Genomic DNA, 19593 nt, shown 5'->3' on the forward strand with positions numbered 1-19593 from the left:
GTCAATCACCACATTGCTCTTGTACCACCAGTGAAGCAATTCATTGACCGCCGTTCATAAGATGAGGCATGGCTACTGTAAACGCACCGTTCAAATTCCATCAAATCTGGTGATGAAGTGACAGGAGATTGGGCAGGTTCTGGTTTTACATCCTCTTCCACTGAATCTCTCTCATATTCTTTGATCAAGTACCAAACTGCAGACCTGTTCTCATGCATGACCTCTGAGGCGGGTGCAATGCTAGAACAAAACAGCATGCAGGACACATTGCATTAAGCAGAGGAAGAGAGAACAGGCAATCAAGACAGGGTATCAGCCCAGCTAGCTGTGTGTGTGTGATCCTCGGCAAGTCACTTCACTTCCCGGCCTCTCAACTTGAGGCAGAAGAGGACTGGAAGGCTCATCAGTGTACCATTCCCAGCAGCCCCCCCCCCCCCCCCCGGGAGAGGTCTCTAAAGGCCACCACGAGCAATCCAGGCTTTCAGACACCATAGCCCCAGCTTCTAGAGACCCCCGCACCCCTTGCAGCAGAAGAGGACCAGATGTGCACGCCGCACCTCAAACTTCCTTACTATAAATTTACTACTGATTTTATTCAGAAGGAATTTAATTCAAAACAAGAGTCAATAAGGTAGATAACTGGATAGATATAAGTAAATTACTGTAGTGTTGTGAGGGTCATCGTCAGACAAATATAAAATAGACTAAAATTACTTTAGTTAGCTTTACATCCCTACTCCCTTAGAAATCTGAGATGCAGACAGTAGTCCAGCAGCAAGAGGGAGGTTTTCTAGTCTTTTGCACCGAGTGAAACATGTATGAGTATCTCCCAGCTGGCAAGAGGTTGTATGTGTGCACCAGGTAGAAAAAGATCCAAGCCCTCAAGAGAATGAGTCTGATCTCTGGAGTCTAGAGTGGCAGAGCTGGAGGAGCTAAGGGAGACATAGAGGTATATACAGGAGACCTTCAGGGACATAGCAGAGAAGTCCACTTCCAATCTGGTAGCCCCTGTGCTGCCTTGAAGGAGAAAGGTCACCTGGAAAGAGAGCATCACCTTGATGAGGCAGGAAGCAATTCTGCAGCTAGAACCTGCCCTCAAGATGATATAACATCCTTTCGCACTGTGGATAGGTCTCCAAGGGCATGTACCCAGGAGGGAAGGACTAGGACGGCTGTTGTAGTTGGCGATTCGATTATTTGGAAGGTAAATAGTTGGATGGCTGGTGGACATGAGGATCGTATGGTAACTTGCTTGTCTGGTGCATGGACCTCACACGTCACATAGATAGGAGCTGGGGAGGAGCTGGTTGTCTTGGTACATGTGGGTACCAATGACATAGGAAAGTGCAGGAGGGAGGTTCTGGAAGCCACATTTAGGATTTTAGGTGGAAAGTTGAAATCTAGAAACTCCAGGTAAGCATTCTCGGAAATGCTCCCCGTTCCACATGCAGGACCCCTGAGGCAGGCAGAGCACTAAAGTCTCAGTGCATGGAAGAGACAGACAATGATGCAAGGAAGAGGGTTTTGGATTTGTTAGGAACTGGGCATCATTTGAGGGAAAGGGAGGACTTTTCCGAAAGGATAGGCTCCACTTTAACCAGAGTGGAAGCAGGCTGCTGGCACTCATCTTTGAAAAGGAGATAGCGCAGATTTTAAACTAGATGATGGGGGAAAGCCAATAGTTGCTCAGAAGCGCATGGTTCGGAATGATGTATCTTTGAAAGAGACTAAGAGAATAGGGAAAGTAGGGCATTCCTGTAGAGAGGTTGCAATAAATGCTAAAGTGGATCATGTGCCTTTAAGTAAAGTACAGAAAGATTCAAAATGACCCCTGACAATTGAAGAGCAGGTTGTTAATACAAACAAAAAACATACTTTGAAATGTCTGTATACAAATGCTAGAAGTCTAGTAAGATGGGAGAGTTAGAGTGTATGGCACTGGATGAAGTAAGAGATATAATTGGCATCTCTGGTTAAAGGAGGATAACCAATGGGGCACTGTGATACCAGGGTATCAATTATATCAAAATAATAGGATGGATCAAATTGGTGGAGGGTGGCACTATAGGTGAAAGAGAACATTGAATCAAACAAGATAAACATTCTGCAGGAAACAAATTGCAATGTTGAATCTTTATGGATGGAAATTCCAGGTGAAAAAAAGGGAATAAAATAGTAATGGGGGTGTATTACCATCCACCTGGCCAGAATCAACTAAAAGACAATAAAATGCTAAAAGAAATGAGGGAAGCTAACAAAATCAGCAGCACAGTAATAATGGATGATTTTAATTATCCCAGTACTGACTGGATGAATGTCACATCAGGACATGCTAAAGAGGTAAACTTCCTAGATCAAATAAATGACTGCTTCATGGAACAACTGGTACAAGAGCCAACAAGAGGGGAAGCTATTTTAGACCAGGTCTTAGTGAAACAAAGGATTTCATGTAAGAGGTAACAGTGTTGGAGTCACTTGGCAATAGAGATCACATTATCATCAAATTTGACTTAACTGGAGGGAGGGAACTTAAAAAAATCTACTGTGACAACATTTTACCTTCAAAAAGGTGAATATGATAAAACTGAAAGTTGCAACTGCAAAGTTTAAGAGTTTAGATCAGGGATGGACGTTGTTTAAAAATGCCATCTTGGAAGCCCAGACAGGATGTATTCCATGCATTAGAAAAGGTGGAAGGCTAAATGACTACTAGTATGGCTAAAAAGTGAGGTGAGAGAGGCTATAATAGCTAAAAGAACATTTTTCAAGAAATGGAAAAGGGATCCGAATGAAGAAAAGAACAGCATAAGCACTGGCAAGTTAGATTCAAAGCACTGATAAGGAAGGCAAAGAGAATTTGAAAAGAAGCTTGCCGTGGAAGCAAAGACTCATAATAAAGACTTCTACGAATACATTTGTAGTAAAACACCTATGAGGGACTCAGTTGGACCAGTAAAAGAGCCACTTAGGGATGATAATGCCCTATCAGAGAAACTAAATAAATTCTTTGCTTTGGTCTTCACTGAGAAGATGTAAACGTTATAGCCATCAACTTTTACTGCACCAATTTATTTATTTAAGATTGAGGAATTTCTTTGGAATAAAGACAAGATATCATAAACTTGTAAGGGCTATTTCATTTTTCTACATTCCGTTGCTCTATATGACAACATATCGAGTGTGGATCTATTCTCCATTTGTTTCTTTGGCTTGCCTCCTATATTCAAATGTATCACCATGCCAGAAATGATATTCAAAGGTTATGATTTAGAGGAACTGAATCAAATCTCAGTGAACCTAGAAGATGTAACTAGGGCAAATTGACAAACTAAAGAGTAGCAAATTCCCTGGACCAGATGGCATATATTCCAGAGTGCCGAAGGAACTGAAAACAACTGAAATTGCGGACCTGCTATTAGAAATTTGTAAACTATCAATAAAATCGTCTATCTTACCTGAAGACTAGAGGTTGCCAATGTAACGCCAATTTTTAAAAAGGGATCAAGGGGTATTCCAGGAAACTACAGACCAGTGAGTCTGATGTCTGTGCCAGGCAAAATGGTAGAAACTATCATAAAGAAGAAAATTAATGAACTATAGATAGGTATAGTTCAATGGATTTAGCCAAGGGAAGTCTTGGCTCACCAATTTGCTACATTTTTTTTTGAGGGCATAAACAAATATGTGGATAAAGGTGAGACAGTAGATATAGTGTATCTGAATTTCCAGAAAGCATTTGACAAAGTTCCTCATGAGAGACTTCTTACAAAATTAAAAAATATTTAAAAAATTAATGGATAGGAGGTAGTGTCCTATTGTGGACTGTAAACTGGTTAAAAAAAAAAAAAAACAAAAACAGAAAACTGAGTAGGGTTAAATGGTAAATTTTCCGACTGGAGAAAGGTGAATAGTGGAGTGTCCCAGGGATCTATTCCTGGGCCACTGCTTTTTAATATATTTATAATCAACCTAGAAATGGGAACAATCAGTGAGATGATTCAAAGTTACTGAATTACAAGAGGATTGTGAGAAATTGCAAAAGAAATTTGCAAACTGGGAGACTGGGCATGCAAATGGCAAATGAAATTTAATGTGGACAAGTGGAAAGTGATGCACTTAGGGGTAGATTTTTTTAAAAAGCGCGATTGCGTACATTTGTTTGCGCAGCAGGTGCAAACAAAAGTACGCTGGATTTTATAAGATACGCGCATAGCCGCGCATATCCTCTAAAATCCTGGATCGGCGCGCGCAAGGCTGCCGATTTTGGGCAGCTGGCACGCGCCGAGCCGCCCAGCCTGCCTCCGTTCCCTCCCCTCACCATCCCCTCCCTTCCCCTACCTAACCCACCCCCCCGGCCCTATCTAAACCCCCCCCTACCTTTATCCATGGATTTACGCCTCCCAGAGGGAGATGTAAATCCACGCGCGCCAGCGGGCTGCTGGCGCGCCGAGACCCGACCCGGGGGCGGTTCCGGAGGGCGCGGCCACGCCCCCGGAATGCCCCGGCCCGAAACCACGCCCCCGGAACGCCACATCGTTCGGCCCCGCCCCCAACACGCCCCCTTCCAAAAACCCCGGGACCTACGTGCGTACCGGGGCTCTGCGCGCGCCGGCGGCCTATGCAAAATAGGCGCGCCGGCGCGCAAGGCCCTGCTCGCATAAATCCAGGCGGATTTATGCGAGCAGGGCTTTTAAAATCCGCCCCTTAGGGAAGAGTAACCGAAATTATAGCTTCACAGTGCAAGGTTCCACATTAGGAGTCACCACTCAGGAAAAGGATCTAGGAGTCATCATTGATAATACACTGAAACCTTCTGCTCACGCATCCTGTCCCTCCCCAAACCTAACCCTGCTCACATTCCTTTGGGAGTAAAGGTATGCGTGGTTTCACATTTGCATACCCACTGTAAATGGGAGCCGGGGAAATAATTTTCAAACGCTGTTTTTTTTAAATGTGGTAAACCCTCAATTACCCTATTTTTTTTTTTTATTATCTTCCAGACCCCCCTGAGTGTTCCTTTCCAGTGGCAGGGAGTTGTTTTCATGCGAGCATGAGCTGCAGAGTCAGTAGTATGACAGTGCCATATTTTCACAGCTGTAACCCCTGGCCATAGCTACAAGAGCCACCCTTACTTCTTTCTAGTCATACATTACCCATGACTGTAGAACAGGCTGATGTACTCCTCCTTCACCTCCTCTAAGCTGGACGGGTTTCCATCATCCAGGTGAAAGGACTCTTGAGTGCAGAAAAAAGAAAGGTAAAGCCCATTTCACTTCTACCAGAGTGCTCTGTAGTTCTAGAGTTGGGGTTCCAGTAATCCCATGAGGAGCTGCTCTAATAATGAAATATCAGATTGCTGGAACTCTCCATAACCCTTAGTGTTCTGTGGTGTGATTACCTACAGCTACAGTGCTCATGTACCGCAGGCGCCGCCAACCTAGTGCCATGACTGTCAAGCTTTCCCCCATACCTTTCATCTTCAGCAGGCTGTCCAGGGTCTGCTCCAGCTCCTGAATATAGTGCTTCGCCTTACGCAGAATCTGCCACTGAACAACAAGGAAATGGCCAAAAATTAATGAACACAGCAACAACAGGAGAAGGGCTAGGAGAGCCCAAAAACTCATCAGCATTTTGAGATACAATGTGCCAAACCAAAACTTATCTTTTTTAAACTGACTTAACTAAGACTGTAGGGTTTTGCACCTCCACCATCTGCTGGAGACAGAGAAATACTGGCAGACTGTAGGTGGCACCTCGGGGTATAGGATGGAGACCGCCAAAACTTCTCTGTCTCCATCTGCTGGAGGGGAGGCTGGACTGATCTGGGTACGTACAGGGAAGAGTGAAGGGAGAGGACCTAAAAAAAGGGGGAAGAGAAATAAAATGAAGAGGTGGGGTGGAACTCCCCAAAGTATTTAGAGCCAGTCGGGGACAGCGCATCCTAAATATTAATCAATCGCTAATAATGTCATCATTCCTTCTTTATAAAGTGCTTTAACAGAGTAGAAAGCCCATGTTTCCACCCGAGGGGCTGTTGTACTCTTAAGTTAAGGACGCGGCCCAGCAGATCACACTGAAAGGAAGAAGTCCACGTTCCTAAGGTTTGTGCTACCCGGACAAATTTTCGGTTACAAATTGTCAGTCCCCTCCCGCCACACTCTGTTTATGCATTGTCTGGGTAGCTCATTACACGCGCAACGTTTAGCTGGATAACAATAATAAAAAAAAAAGGGGGGATGTTGGTACGCTCCAGGGGCAGTGCTTAACGCCAGCTGCTTGGCGCATATCCGGAGAGAGCTGTCCTGATGTTACGCGGGTAACTTCCACTCTCCTCCAGTTAATGTTCTGCTGAATATCCTCCTCCCTGGCTTACTCAACATGGACCTCTGAATCAGTTAAAGAAGTAAACATCTCTTATTATTAAGGATAATACTAAATTAAAGAAGGAAAAAAAAGATAGCTGGAAGCTACGGAAAGGAAAATTAGTTTCTTACCTGATAATTTTCGTTCCTGTAGTACCAAGGATCAGTCCAGGACACCTGGGTTGTGACTCCGCACCAGTAGGTGGAGACAGAGCAAAACTTGTGGGCGGAGCCATATATAAGCCCCTGTGCCAGTCACAGCCCCTCAGTCATACGTAATGTCAAAGTAGCCATGCAACCAAGGAACAAAACTGGCTAGAAAAGGCACTTCTAACTTTAAACTAACACCAGAAAACTCCTACTCGAACCGGACTCCCCAACCGGGAGAGCTAAACAAGCGAACAGCCGAACTAAGAAAACATGATGAGCGGACTCTCCGTTACTGTGGCGAAGCCCTGCAGGCGGGATCCTGGACTGATCCTTGGTACTACAGGAACGAAAATTATCAGGTAAGAAACTAATTTTCCTTTCCCTGTACGTACCAGGATCAGTCCAGGACACCTGGGATGTACCAGAGCTAAGTTATCGAGGGTGGGAAGCAGAGAGTCCCGCTCGGAGTACCCTCTCTCCAAAACCCCCGGAATCGTTAGCCCGGACATCCAACCGGTAATGCCGGATAAAGGTATGCAACGACTTCCAGGTAGCCGCCCTGCAAATCTCTTGAGGCTACACCTGAGAAGCTGCCACTCAAGGCGCAGCTGGAGAGCTGGAGAGCGAATCGAGGGAGCCCGAAGACCTACGGGAAGTGATTTTCCCCCGCACCAAGTACGCCGAACCAATGGCCTCCTTGAGCCAAGTGGCAAGCGTCGTGCGGGACGCCGCAACTCCTTTCTTTGAACCAGAGAACAAAACAAAGAGAAGAGCCGTGACCCGAAATGGATAATTGACCTCCAGACAGCGAAGGGGGGATCTTCGCACGGCAAGCTTCCGTAAGTCCCTCGCTACTGGATCAGAGGGCTCCCCGACCGCAAAAGCGGATAGCTCAATTACAAAACATGGAAAAAAACCGACACCCCTTTCGGCAGGAAGGAAGGAACCGTCCGCAAATAAACTCCGGAATCGGAAATATACAAGAAGGGTTCCCTACAGGACAAAGCCCGTAACTCCAAAGCACGCCGTGCCAAAGTAATCGCCACCAAGAACACCGTCTTGGACGTGAGAACCTGAATAGTTAAGCGTTTCAAGGGTTCAAACAGCGCCGCGCATAAGCGGAGAGAACGGAATGGAGGTTCCAAGCCGGACAGGGGAGACGCAATGGAGGACAAAAGGTGCTTAGCTCCCCGAAGGAAACGGGAGATATCCGGGTGAAGAGTCAGGGAAGTACCACGGACCTTACCTCGCAAACAACCAATCGCCGACACTTGGACCCGTAGGGAACTACAAGCCAGATCTTACCTTTGGCAAGACCTGCCTGGAGGAACGCTAGAAGCCGCAGTAGGGACCACCCCACGCTGCACGCACCATTCCTCCAATCCACCCAGACACGGACATAAGCCAGGGTCGTCGCCTGTGTCCTGGAACGTAGCAACGTGGCTACCACCGTAGCTGAGTAAACTTTTCTCTTCAGCCGAGTCCTCTCAAAACCATGTCGCGAGGCAGAAGTGATCCGCAGTCTCCAAAAAACGGGGCCCTAATGGAGTAGACCCGCCATCCCCTGGAGCTGAAGGGGTACCGCCACTGTGAGCTGGACGAGGTCTGCGAACCACAGCCGGCGCGGCAACTCCGGTGCCACCCGGAGCACGTTGGCTGGGTGCAACTCTATGCGCCGCCGAATTTTGCCGATCATCGGCCACGGGAGAAACCACGTACAGCAGAACATCCGTCGGCCCGGGAAGCGCCAAAGCATCGACGCCTTCCGCCCCCTTATCTCGACTTAGACTGAAACATCGCTGAGCCTTCGCGTTGTGCCACGTGTCCATCAAATCCATGTGGGGCACTCCCCAATTCTCGCAAATGAGAGGCAACGCTTCGACCGCCAGTTCCCACTCACCGGGATCCAGGCGATGCCGGCTGAGAAAAATCCGCCTGAACGTTGTCGACTCCTGTACTGTGAGAGGCTGCTATGTGGCTGAGATGGAGTCCTGAACAGACCATTAAGCGCTGAGCCTCCTCCGCCACCTGTGGGCTCCTTGTCCCGCCTTGGCGGTTGATGTAGGTCACGGTGGTCGCGTTGTCCGAAAACACTCGGACCGCCTTTCCCCGCACTACCGGTAGGAAGGCTTGCAGAGCCCAAACAGACCGCTCTGGTCTCTAGTCTGTTGATAGACCACTGGGCTAGCGACACTGACCATAGGCCTTGGACCGAGCTCCCTAGGCAGACCGCTCCCTGAGCGGAGAGGCTGGCATCCGCGGTCACCACCGTCCAATTTGGCACCAGAAGAGACACTCAAGAGGACAGATGACTGGAATCCAGCCACGAGAGCAGGCTGGACCTCGCGAGGCCCCCTAGTGGAAGTGGTAAGTGGAACTCCTCGGAAACCGGCGCCCAGCAAGATAGTAAGGATGACAGTAAAAGGCCGCAGATGAGCGAGCGCCCAGGAAACCAGCGCAGGCGTGGAAGCCATATAACCCCGGACCGCAAGGCAGTCGCAAACAAGAAGCGCCGTACTTGAGCTGGCAGCTCGTATCTCCATTCGTGTGACAGGGACACCTAGCCCTGCGACGTGTCGACAACGGCTCCCAGAAATTCCAAGGTCCGCGAGGGTGTCCGATGACTCTTGTTGAAGTTGACCACCCATCCTAGGGACTGCCAAGGTAGAAGACCCTGGCCAACTGACAACAGACATTGATCCTCGGGCTTCGCCCGAATCCACCAACCGTCCAGGAACGGATGGACCAGGAGATAATACTGGCGCAGCCGCGTCGTCACCATGACCATCACCTTTGTGAACGTGCGGGGGCCGTCGCGAGACCAACCAGGAGCGCTTGTAACTGGCAGTGCCGTCCTAAAACGCAGAACCTGATGAAGAGCAGGAACGACGGCTGAAAGCCTATGTAATGATACGCCTTCGCGAAATCCAGGGAGGCCAGAAAACTCGCCGGGCCGCCCCGCAGCAATTACCGACCGAATCGACTCCATTTTGAAGGGAGAAAACGCGAAGAAAGGTTCCAACTCGGAACTGTTCATTAATACGTTGAGGACCCACTGGTCGGACGTTATTTTGGCCCATTCTGCGAAACAAAAAACCAATGTCGCCACTACGTTTGGAACGAAGGACTGAGGCTGCCTTAAGGCATGGACCAGCAGAATCTCAGTGCGAAGCCCCGGGCCCCGCGTCAGACAGAGATCCTCTCTGTCTGTCGGAACGCTTCCCCCTGGAAGGACTGTGAACACGAAGAGACCAGTGAAGACGTCGAACGATAAGAAGGCCCAGAGGACCCCTGGGGACGAGTTATTTTGCTACCTTTGAAAACGGAACCTAGCAGAATAGAATGACCGAGTTCTGGACCTGTCGTCTGGGAGCTTGCAAATCCGGTTCCCACCAAAGGAAAGCCTCAACTTGTCAACTCCTAATTGAATAACAGCTTTTCCCCTGAAAAGCCGTGCCTCAAGGAGAGCCTCGGAGGATCCATCCGCTGCCAAAAGCGAAGTACAAGCAATCGGCGGGCCGAAAACAACTGCGACCATGAACTAGCCGAAGTACGCCGTAAAGTATAGAGAGCATCCGCACAATAAGCGATGGCAGCCTGCAGTCGATCCGCCTGCGTGGCCTCGTGAACTGAAAAACCTGCCTTCGCCTGTAGAACTTGGGCCCAGTGCAAACTAGCCCGCCTGGCGTAGTTACCACAGATGGCAGCCCGGACCCCTCAACGCTGCAACTTCGAAGAAAAACCTCTGTGTTACTACCGACACCGCCGAAACTACCTTCGGAAGCCGAAAACCGTAGGAGTTCCAGACCGTCCTCTGTCAGTGGATAAAGCTTGTCCTTTGCCTTGGTCCCCTTCAGACCCAGCTCCATAGTATCCCATTCCGGAAAGAAATGTCTGACGCCGAGGAATGGAATGTGAAAGTCACTGCAGGACCAGTGAGCACTAGCAGGACTGGGTCCACGTTCGCACCAGGTCGAGAAACTGCCGGTGGGGCTTCTACCCCTAGGTCGTTGAGGATAGCCGGATTTGTGATGGTTTGTCCAGCCAGCCAGGGCAAAACTGTCCCCGAACGCTCCATCGGCCCCCCCCAGGGGCTCTCCGGGCGGAACAACCTCATTCTGTGAGGGGAACTCAGACTCCGCATCTTACGGGACCGTACCCGGTGGTCGCCATTCCGTTGCTGGAGCCGGGGAGAAGTCTGGGCCCTCCCGGGATATCTTCTTCCATGGACCACCCCCCTTTGGGTAGCCATGCCTCTTCGTGCGGCTGCGGCCCTTGTACTTGAGTACCGTGCGCCGTAGGAGCGCGAAAACGGCCGAAAACAAGGACCCGGGTTTCTGTTTACGTGGGCCATCCCCCTTAGGGTGGCCATGGTCCGCTATGCGCCTGCGACCCTTAATTGAGAACCCTGCGCAGTAGGAGCGCGAAAGCGTCCGAAACAAAAACAAAAACCAAAAAACAAACGAGGACCCCGAAGGCGAGGAGGTCCCAACCCCGCCAGCCTCAGCACCCCCGGAGGACCCCCCGAGGACCTTTGTTGAAGAGTCTACGCGGGAGGCAAGACGGGAAAACCCTGCCGGTTCGCGCTCAAAAGCGCGGGCTGACCACAAAATGGCCGCCGCTCCCGCGCCGAGCGGGAAGGGGTCAGCCGGCAAGACTGAAGCGGCCAAAAATGAGCGACGGTGGTCGTGCCGATCGGAATCGGCCCCCCCCCGTCTGTCCTAGACGGACCCTTCCGACCGGGACGCAGGCATAGAAAATCCCCTCTTGTGCGAGCCCTGCGCGCGCGCCAAACCGTGCCCCTCGGCAACCAAGCGGTCGCGGCGGAACGGACGGCGGACTAACAGACCCGAAAGTACAAGAATTAAATCCTACCGCCGAAAACACTCCCCGCCCCTCGCCGAGCCGAGAAAACTTCCCCACCGGTGAATAGACGAGGAGCCGCACAAGAAAATAAAAGTACAATATTTTTTTTTTTTTTTTTTTTACGCAAACCTGCCGCTGTTCAGAGTCCTGGGTCTCCTGCTTCTGTGGGGGGTGAGTGAACCGGGCTCCCCGGTGTCACCCCCTACGCTGCTGCCTGTGGTAGGCCGGGTCCTCAACCCTCAGCAGCGGCCTCAACCAGGGGGGGATGGTCCCCTCAGAACCTTCCCACCCCCCTGGGAGGCAGGGCGGACAGCTTCCTCTTTTCACATCTCACCTTGAATTTCTTCTTCTCAATTTTTTTTTTTTTTTTTAAACCAAAAACCAAGAAACCGAAATCAGTAAAACCACAATGCCCCCGACTAACTAACTAACAGTCGTCAGGCACGCAGAGGCTGTGACTAGACCTGCACCACCTACTGGAGACAGAGTAAGACTGAGGGGCTGTGACTGGCACAGGGGCTTATATATGGCTCCGCCCACAAGTTTTAGTCTGTCTCCACCTACTGGTGCGGAGTCACAACCCAGGTGTCCTGGACTGATCCTGGTACGTACAGGGAAAATGTATTAAGTGGAGAAGCCTAAGGGCTATAAATTTCTCAGTATTAGTTGGTATTTCACCTTTTGAGCTTTCTTAAAGTCACGGGGTTTCCAGGTTACTCCACTTGAATGTGCAGAAGTAAAGGTCAATAAATAAAAAAGTAATAATAATAATGTAAGTCGATAGCCTTTTATTGGATTAATGTAATAACACTTCTTGATGCGCTTTCAGCAGCTAACACTACCTTCATCAGGTTTAGAGAATGAGCAGGCCAGAGCACAAGATGACCTTGCCTGAACATACAAATGAATTGTAGATTACGTTACAATGATAGTATGAAGGGAATGTTTGTGAGGGTGAGTTGGTGGCAGCATTGATGTATCTTAGTGATAAGAAGGTGGTGAGGGGGGGGGGGGGGGGGTTTAGACTTTTTAAACTTACTACCAGACATATCTCCATTAAAGGTATTTTATGTACCAACGTGTTTAATCATTTTCACTTCAAAAGGTCTTTCATTCCCGGATTGTCCTGCATTTCCCTGCTAGATCCTTATCACAGAGGTCACTGTTAAAGAATAAACCTACAGGAACCCAAAATTACACATCACAAAGAAAAGCAAGGCCACAAACCTGTGGCAGGAGGGCACATTCTTCAGGACCCAACCAATGTGTCAATGATCTTGTGATCAGGATGCTAACACACAGGCCAATACAGTACAGTGCACTCCGACGGAGCGCACTGTTAGCCTGCTATTGGATGCACGTTTTCCCTTACCCCTTATTCAGTAAGGGGAGGAAAACGCGCGTCCAACCCGCGGCACCTAATAGCGCCCTCAACATGCAAATGCATACACACATACACACAAACGCATGTTGAGGGCGCTATTAGGTATGCGCGCGAGATACAGAAAGTAAAATGTGCAGCCAAGCTGCACATTTTACTTTCAGAAATTAGCGCTGACCTTTGGGTCAGCGCTAATTTCTTCCGGCACCGGGAAAGTGCACAGAAAAGCAGTAAAAACTGCTTTTCTGTGCACCCTCCGACTTAATATCACGGCGATATTAAGTCGGAGGTCCCGAAAAGTAAAAAAAGTAAAAAAAAATAAAATAAAAATTTGAATTTGGCCGGCAGCTGTCAGCGGGCTCGAGAACCGACACCGGCAAAATTGAGCGACGGCTGTCAAATCCGCTGACAGCCGCCGCTCCTGTCAAAAAGGAGGCGCTAGGGACGCGATACTGTGCCTAGCGCCTCCTTTTCCCCGTTTCTACCGCGCTGCCTAATTTGCATAGTGGATCGCGCGCACCGGCGAGGGGCCGGTGCGCGTCCCGGGAGAGTGGGCGTTCGTCCACTCTCCCGCGGATTTTACTGTATCGGCCCGACAGAAATTCAGAACTCATGAATGTGAGACATTTGAAGTTAAAATGACCAAACTCTACAGAACTGACTGAAAAGACTTTTATTTTTAATTCATTGCCCTACACAACCCTCTGTCAATTTCTTATCATGCTAACACCTCAACTCTCCACCCCCATTATCATTGCAATGTAATCTGTGATTCATTTGTACATAGCCCCTTAATGCAGGGGCACACTCAGTCACAGGGCTAAGTCCTCATATAGTCTTAAATCTGCCCCAGGGCATGGATTTTCTGAATGGCAAGGGTAGGGGCAAGGGCAGGGGCAGGGGCAGGGGGCTGAACCTCAAGGGTTCAGCCCCCTACCCCTACCCTTCATCCCCCCCAAGTATTAGACACTTGGGTGGGATATTCTTAAAAAAAAATAATATATATATATCTCCAAATTTGCTGTAGAAGATCCTCAATTGCTCTCAAATCCAATCTAACTTTATCCGAATCGCAGTCCTGTCTCTCTGGCTAAGTGCCCCTCAGGGTAGCTGATACTAAGATAATGTCTTCTCCCAGGATTTGGAAGATAGCATCTTAGCAGGGCAAAGGGTTCCCTTCCCAAAATGAAGAAAAAAGGGTTCCCTTCTCAAAATGAAGAAAACATATCAGAGGTCACAGATGTTGTTCGAGTCCCATCCACTCAGAACTCTCTGCTCCTGGGTGGAGACTCTAATAGGAATCTCCTTTTCCACTTCCCACTGAGTTGTTGTTGATGATGAGCTCTTGGTTTGAAAATCTCAAATGCAGCAACATATAGGTGAACTCTGCCACCCTTCCTGCCCAGGAGAAGGGACTGAAAGGAACTATCTCCCAAACAAAGGACACAAAAACCAGGAATACTTCTCTTGTGATGAGACACTGCTGTCCTTCTGCATGTTGTAGGATGGGAACCACTGGTCTTCTCTTTCTTTCTGACCTCCAGGCAGGGGAAAAAAAATCCTCCCAGAGCCAAGAACTGAGATTCTCCGCACTCCGAAAACTCCTCTCCAAAACAACTGCTCACACAAAACCGAGAAAACTCCTTCCAGGCCAGTTGGGGACATACCCCTCCCCTTCTCTATGTATCTGACCATGGAGCCTACACCGGGAGACTGGGGAACTCCACAAAACTGAACATTCCTCCTTCCTCAGACCCAGACTCAAAGTACCACACTATATACCCTCATGCAGTTACGCAGGTGAGAAACAGCATCCTTGGGGGGGGGGGGGGGGGGGAATTGCGGATAGGAATGGACCATTGCTGGTTGACAAGACCATGGATGGAAGTGGAATAGATGCAACCCCATTTATAGAAGAGAATGCATGGGAGGAGTTAGGAAAACTGAAAATGGACAAAGCCATGAGGCTAGATGAGGTACTAAGGAAGTTCAGAAATGTGCTAGCGAGTCCACTGAAAAACTTGTTAAACAGATCCCTAGAAACAGCAGTGTAACCGATGAGGCCCTGACTTTTACGGTCAGGTTTGTGAAACCGATAAGCATGGGGGTAACCTACACGGCGTGGCAGATACTATCTGACTGGATGCTAAGAAAGTTCCACTGCCCCTGTTTCAAAGTGTTTGGTCATCTTAATGTCAAAGGTGTTGCGTTATGGTGTGGCTCCTGGAATTCCATTTAAGTACTTTCAGGCTACGTCTAAAACGAGTGCACAAGCACGCATGCCTGTACATGCACATATCCGCATGTGAGCAGAGATAGTGCTTGAATTCTAATTCATGCTTGCACAATTTAAAATATGCCTACCGCATGAAAGTATGGTCCTAATTTTAAGAGGTTACTCAAGCAAACCAACTTCGCTTATCTCCAATAGGCCTTTACAGGCTTTAATGTGCGTCTGTAAGAATATTTTAAAACATGCTCGCACAAGCGATATTCTCGTTTTTTCCTATTAGTCCACCAGTTTGCCCAATCTCAAGGTCATCCAGTCTCCTCTTGTTCTTTATCCTGCTCACCCCCCCCAGTTGACCCGGACCCTTTACCCTGTCGTGTAAGCCCTGTAACGTGAGATCTGCAGACTTGTTCCTCATCAGGAGGAATGGAGAGGAGAGGTTGCCATATGCTGTGACTTCCGCTTTTAAAATACGGCATTACACGTTTTTAACAGTTGTCCCCCTCCCCAGAATGCCCATTCCCCACCTTTTCCGCTCCCTTACTTTTTGCTCGCACACGCAACATATACGTGCATTCGATCACGGCTTTTTAAAATCCGCGTTGCTCATGCGCGGCCCGCATACTTGGGTATATGGGCATTTCTGCACGAGCAACGCTTAAAATCGACCTCTCGGTGGGAGGTCCTCAAGTGAGTGATCTTCTTCTGGAGAAATGAGACTAGAAACCTTGCAAATTACTCAGGAATATCTTCTGACAATAGGGAAGGTGTATTATCTTCCGGAGAAATCATTACAAGGAAAATCTGAAAATAAGTTGGAAAAGGGTCATCCAAAGTTATTGAACATTTCAGATGCTTTTGGTCTCTTTCATACTTGATCCCAAGAGCAACTATGTATGGAAGCTTTTTCTATTGCTACACAATTTAATTTGCTGTATCCGAGTAATTGTAGGATGACATTGCATGAATTGTTATGTATATTTTGGAAGCCTGATCAACTGAAGCCTTTTTTTTTTGTTTTTTTACAAGGGCAGAAGAATAAAATTTATGTGAAGTTTGATAAATATGCATCTGTCTCTGACTCCCCTACTTTAGATTAGCTTCGATATTTTAACATTTAAGCTTTGCTATAGTCTAATTGTTTGCAATCTAACTTTTCTATGTTCAGGTTTCTATCCTTACTCCTCAGGTATCTTTGATATATTTCTTTCCCTTTAACTGAAAGGTCACTCAGGAAATCTAACTGAAGAGTCACTCAGGAAATCTAACTGAAGTGTACATCTCCTAAGGGATTGTTTTGCACTAATTTACCTTAGAAGCACATTATAAATTAGAAGGAAAGAGCTCAGTAACCCACATTCCAGTGGAAACACTGAGAGGAGAGGATCACCTTGCTGGTGGCTGAAAGGAATCAGTAAGTTTTTGCTTGGGACATTGACTTTTTTAAAAGTATTGGGGCAAAGTTAACTATTTGGGAATATTATTTAGTGTGTTTGTGTGTTTGTGCCTTTAATAGTCAGAAAGGCAGTGAATAAACAAGTTAGACTGTTTGTATTTTTAGTCAGTCAATAAGGTAGCAGTAGGTAGGCAGTGAATAAACAAGTTAGACTGTTTGTATTTTTAGTCAGTCAATAAGGTAGCAGTAGATAGTGTGTTTATTTTTAAAAGTCTGCAGAACTGAGTGTTCTCCAGACTTTTAAAGAGCTGACTGTTTGTTTTTAATACTAACTGAGTGCATTGTATTGAAAAAAAAACAAACCAAAAAAAAAAAACCCCCCACAAAAAAGTAGCCAGAAGCTAGAAATAAGCTAGGAGCAGTATATACCAAAGTAAAAAAGTTGAATAAGTTCAGCTCAGTTACTCACCTTGGAAAGGTGTTGAGGTAGTGTGATTGGGTTTGAATAGGGAACAACATTTGTTAATCAAGGGAGCTGTGAGTCACTCAAGCTGACTAAATGAAGTTAGACTGTTTGTATTTCCCAACCCTCCCACCCCTCGCCCACCCACCCCTAGCTCATCCCTTAATTTATAGGCAGGTGCCACTTTCACAAAATTAAAAAAAAAAAAATCAACAAAAACTTTATTGAGAATTCGATGAGACCCCGGTAGGCCACTACCAGACACATAGTGAATTCACTAATACATTTAAAGGAAGTTAGACACATTCCTACTCCCATAGCAACCTAAAACTTAACTAGGAACTGATTAAAATTGAGATGAAGGCAGCAGTCCAGCAGCAAGAGGGGGGCTTCCCAGTCTTTTGCATCGAGTGTCACATGTATGATTTTTTACCCACCGGTGAGAAGTTGTACATGTGCATGCGATGCAAAGAGCTCCTGGCTCTCAGAGAACGAGTCCGATCTCTGGAGGCTAGAGTGGCAGACCTGGAGGAGCTGAGGCAGACAGAGAGGTATATAGATGAGACCTTCAGGGACATAGTAGTCAAGTCCCAACTTCAGACTGGCAGCCCTGGTGCTGCCTTGGAGGAAGGTGGTCTCATAATGGGAGAGCACCAACCAGGTGTAGCAGGAAAGGATCCTATAGCAAGGACCTGCTCTCTAGGTGATGCATTGTCCTTTCGCACTGAGGATATCTCCCCAAGGCCTACTGCCCAGGAGGGAAGGGTTAGGTCGGCCGTCATAGTTGGTGATTCGATTATTAGGAATGTAGATAGCTGGGTGGCTGGTGGGCGTGAGGATCGCCTGGTAACATGCCTACCTGGTGCGAAGGTGGCGGACCTCACGCGTCACCTAGATAGGATTTTAGACAGTGCTGGGGAGGAGCCGGCTGTCGTGGTACACGTGGGCACCAACGACATAGGAAAATGTGGGAGCCAAATGTAGGCTCTTAGGTAGAAAGATTAAATCCAGAACCTCCAGGGTAGCATTCTCTGAAATGCTCCCTGTTCCACGCACAGGTCACCAGAGGCAGGCAGAGCTCCGGAGTCTCAATGCGTGGATGAGATGATGGTGCAAGGAAGAGGGATTCAGTTTTGTTAGGAACTGGGGAACCTTTTGGGGAAGGGGGAGTCTCTTCTGAAGGGATGGGCTCCACCTTAACCAGGGTGGAACCAGACTGCTGGCGCTAACCTTTAAAAAGGAGATAGAGCAGCTTTTAAACTAGAACAAAGGGGAAAGCCGACAGTCGCTCAGCAGCGCATGGTTCGGAGAGAGGTATCTTTAAAGGATACTAATGATGCATTAGAATTAGGGCATCCCGACAGTGAGGTTCCAATAATTAGAAAAGTAGTCCAAGTGCCTGTAACTAAAAACTCACCTGAGCTAAAAAATTCTAACTTATCCCTATCAATTAAAAAGCAGAATAAAAATACAAACAAAAAACAAACTTTGAAATGTTTGTATGCTAATGCCAGAAGTCTAAGAAGTAAGATGGGAGAATTAGAATGTATAGCAGTAAATGATGACATAGACTTAATTGGCATCTCAGAGACATGGTGGAAGGAGGATAACCAATGGGACAGTGCTATACCGGGGTACAAATTATATCGCAATGACAGAGAGGAGCAGTCGGGAGGAGGTGTGGCGCTTTATGTCCGGGATGGCATAGAGTCCAACAGGATAAACATCCTGCATGAGACTAAATACAAAATTGAATCTTTATGGGTAGAAATCCCTTGTGTGTCAGGGAAGACTACAGTGATAGGGGTATACTACCGTCCACCTGGTCAAGATGGTGAGATGGACAGTGAAATGCTAAGAGAAATTAGGGAAGCTAACCAAATTGGTAGCGCAGTAATAATGGGAGACTTCAATTACCTACTCACACAAAGGAGTCAGCGGTTAACCACAACATATAATCTATCACAAAAAATGTGGAACCCAAATGCAAATTCAAAAGTTGGCCTAAGAAGGTGTCAGCAAGCCTTGACGTTATGTGTCACTCTCAAGCAGACACTAACCGGTCTTATCTATCATTCACCTTCATCATAATTTTAATGCAACAAACTTTTTTTCTTTTCTTTTTTCAATTAATTAAAAATGTCCTCCATTATTGATAAATAAATGACTCTTTCATATACTATTGATAAGAGAGCCCTCACGGGCCGGTGTTTCGCTGGGTAAGCTTCCTCAGGGGCGTATAGAAACACTTCAATTGTAGAGCCACGTATCTAAAAAGAGAATAAGTAAAGAAGAATTGCACATTATATGAAATAAGAGGTGAAATCAATACTTATCTCATGACACCACGGCTACCATTTTAGACGGGACCAGACGTCTCAACCATCTCAGAAGAAAACAAATGGAGGAACCCGAACCGAGGCTAGCGTCCCTTTAAATGATGTCAGCCATCAATCATGAATTTAAAACATCTGTCAGATGATCGTGATTTTTGGTGACGTCAGCCATCAATTATGAATCGGTGTTAATCCATCTGTCAGTAATCATGAATTAGAAGACAATCTAAAATTCAACCTAAGAAAACATGTAAGTCCAGCTCAGTATTTACCTGTGAGCCAGTTCATCCGTCTGAGAAGGATTTGCACCACTATGTCTGATTTTGAGGTACAATCGAAACTTCTGTGTGAACGCTTTTCAGCTAGAGGATATCCTCGTTCAAGTATCCGAAGAGCTTACTTACGTGCA

At 47.3% G+C, this 19593-nt stretch overlaps 1 protein-coding gene across 1 annotated transcript in view; it reads right to left on the reverse strand.

Moving 5' to 3' along the window:
• STRA8 (stimulated by retinoic acid 8) overlaps window positions 1-19593 on the reverse strand; it is a 50659-nt gene that overhangs the window by 20479 nt on the left and 10587 nt on the right. Inside the window, exons 2-4 of the mRNA XM_029597237.1 lie at window positions 5471-5546; window positions 5154-5235; window positions 88-240 (exon numbers count right to left, since the gene is read on the reverse strand). Coding sequence (XP_029453097.1) covers window positions 88-240; window positions 5154-5235; window positions 5471-5546 — 311 coding nt within the window. The remainder of the gene's footprint in view (window positions 1-87; window positions 241-5153; window positions 5236-5470; window positions 5547-19593) is intronic.

This window comes from Rhinatrema bivittatum, chromosome 4 (assembly GCF_901001135.1).
Source record: "Rhinatrema bivittatum chromosome 4, aRhiBiv1.1, whole genome shotgun sequence".
In the NCBI taxonomy this organism is placed as follows: Eukaryota; Metazoa; Chordata; class Amphibia; order Gymnophiona; family Rhinatrematidae; genus Rhinatrema; species Rhinatrema bivittatum.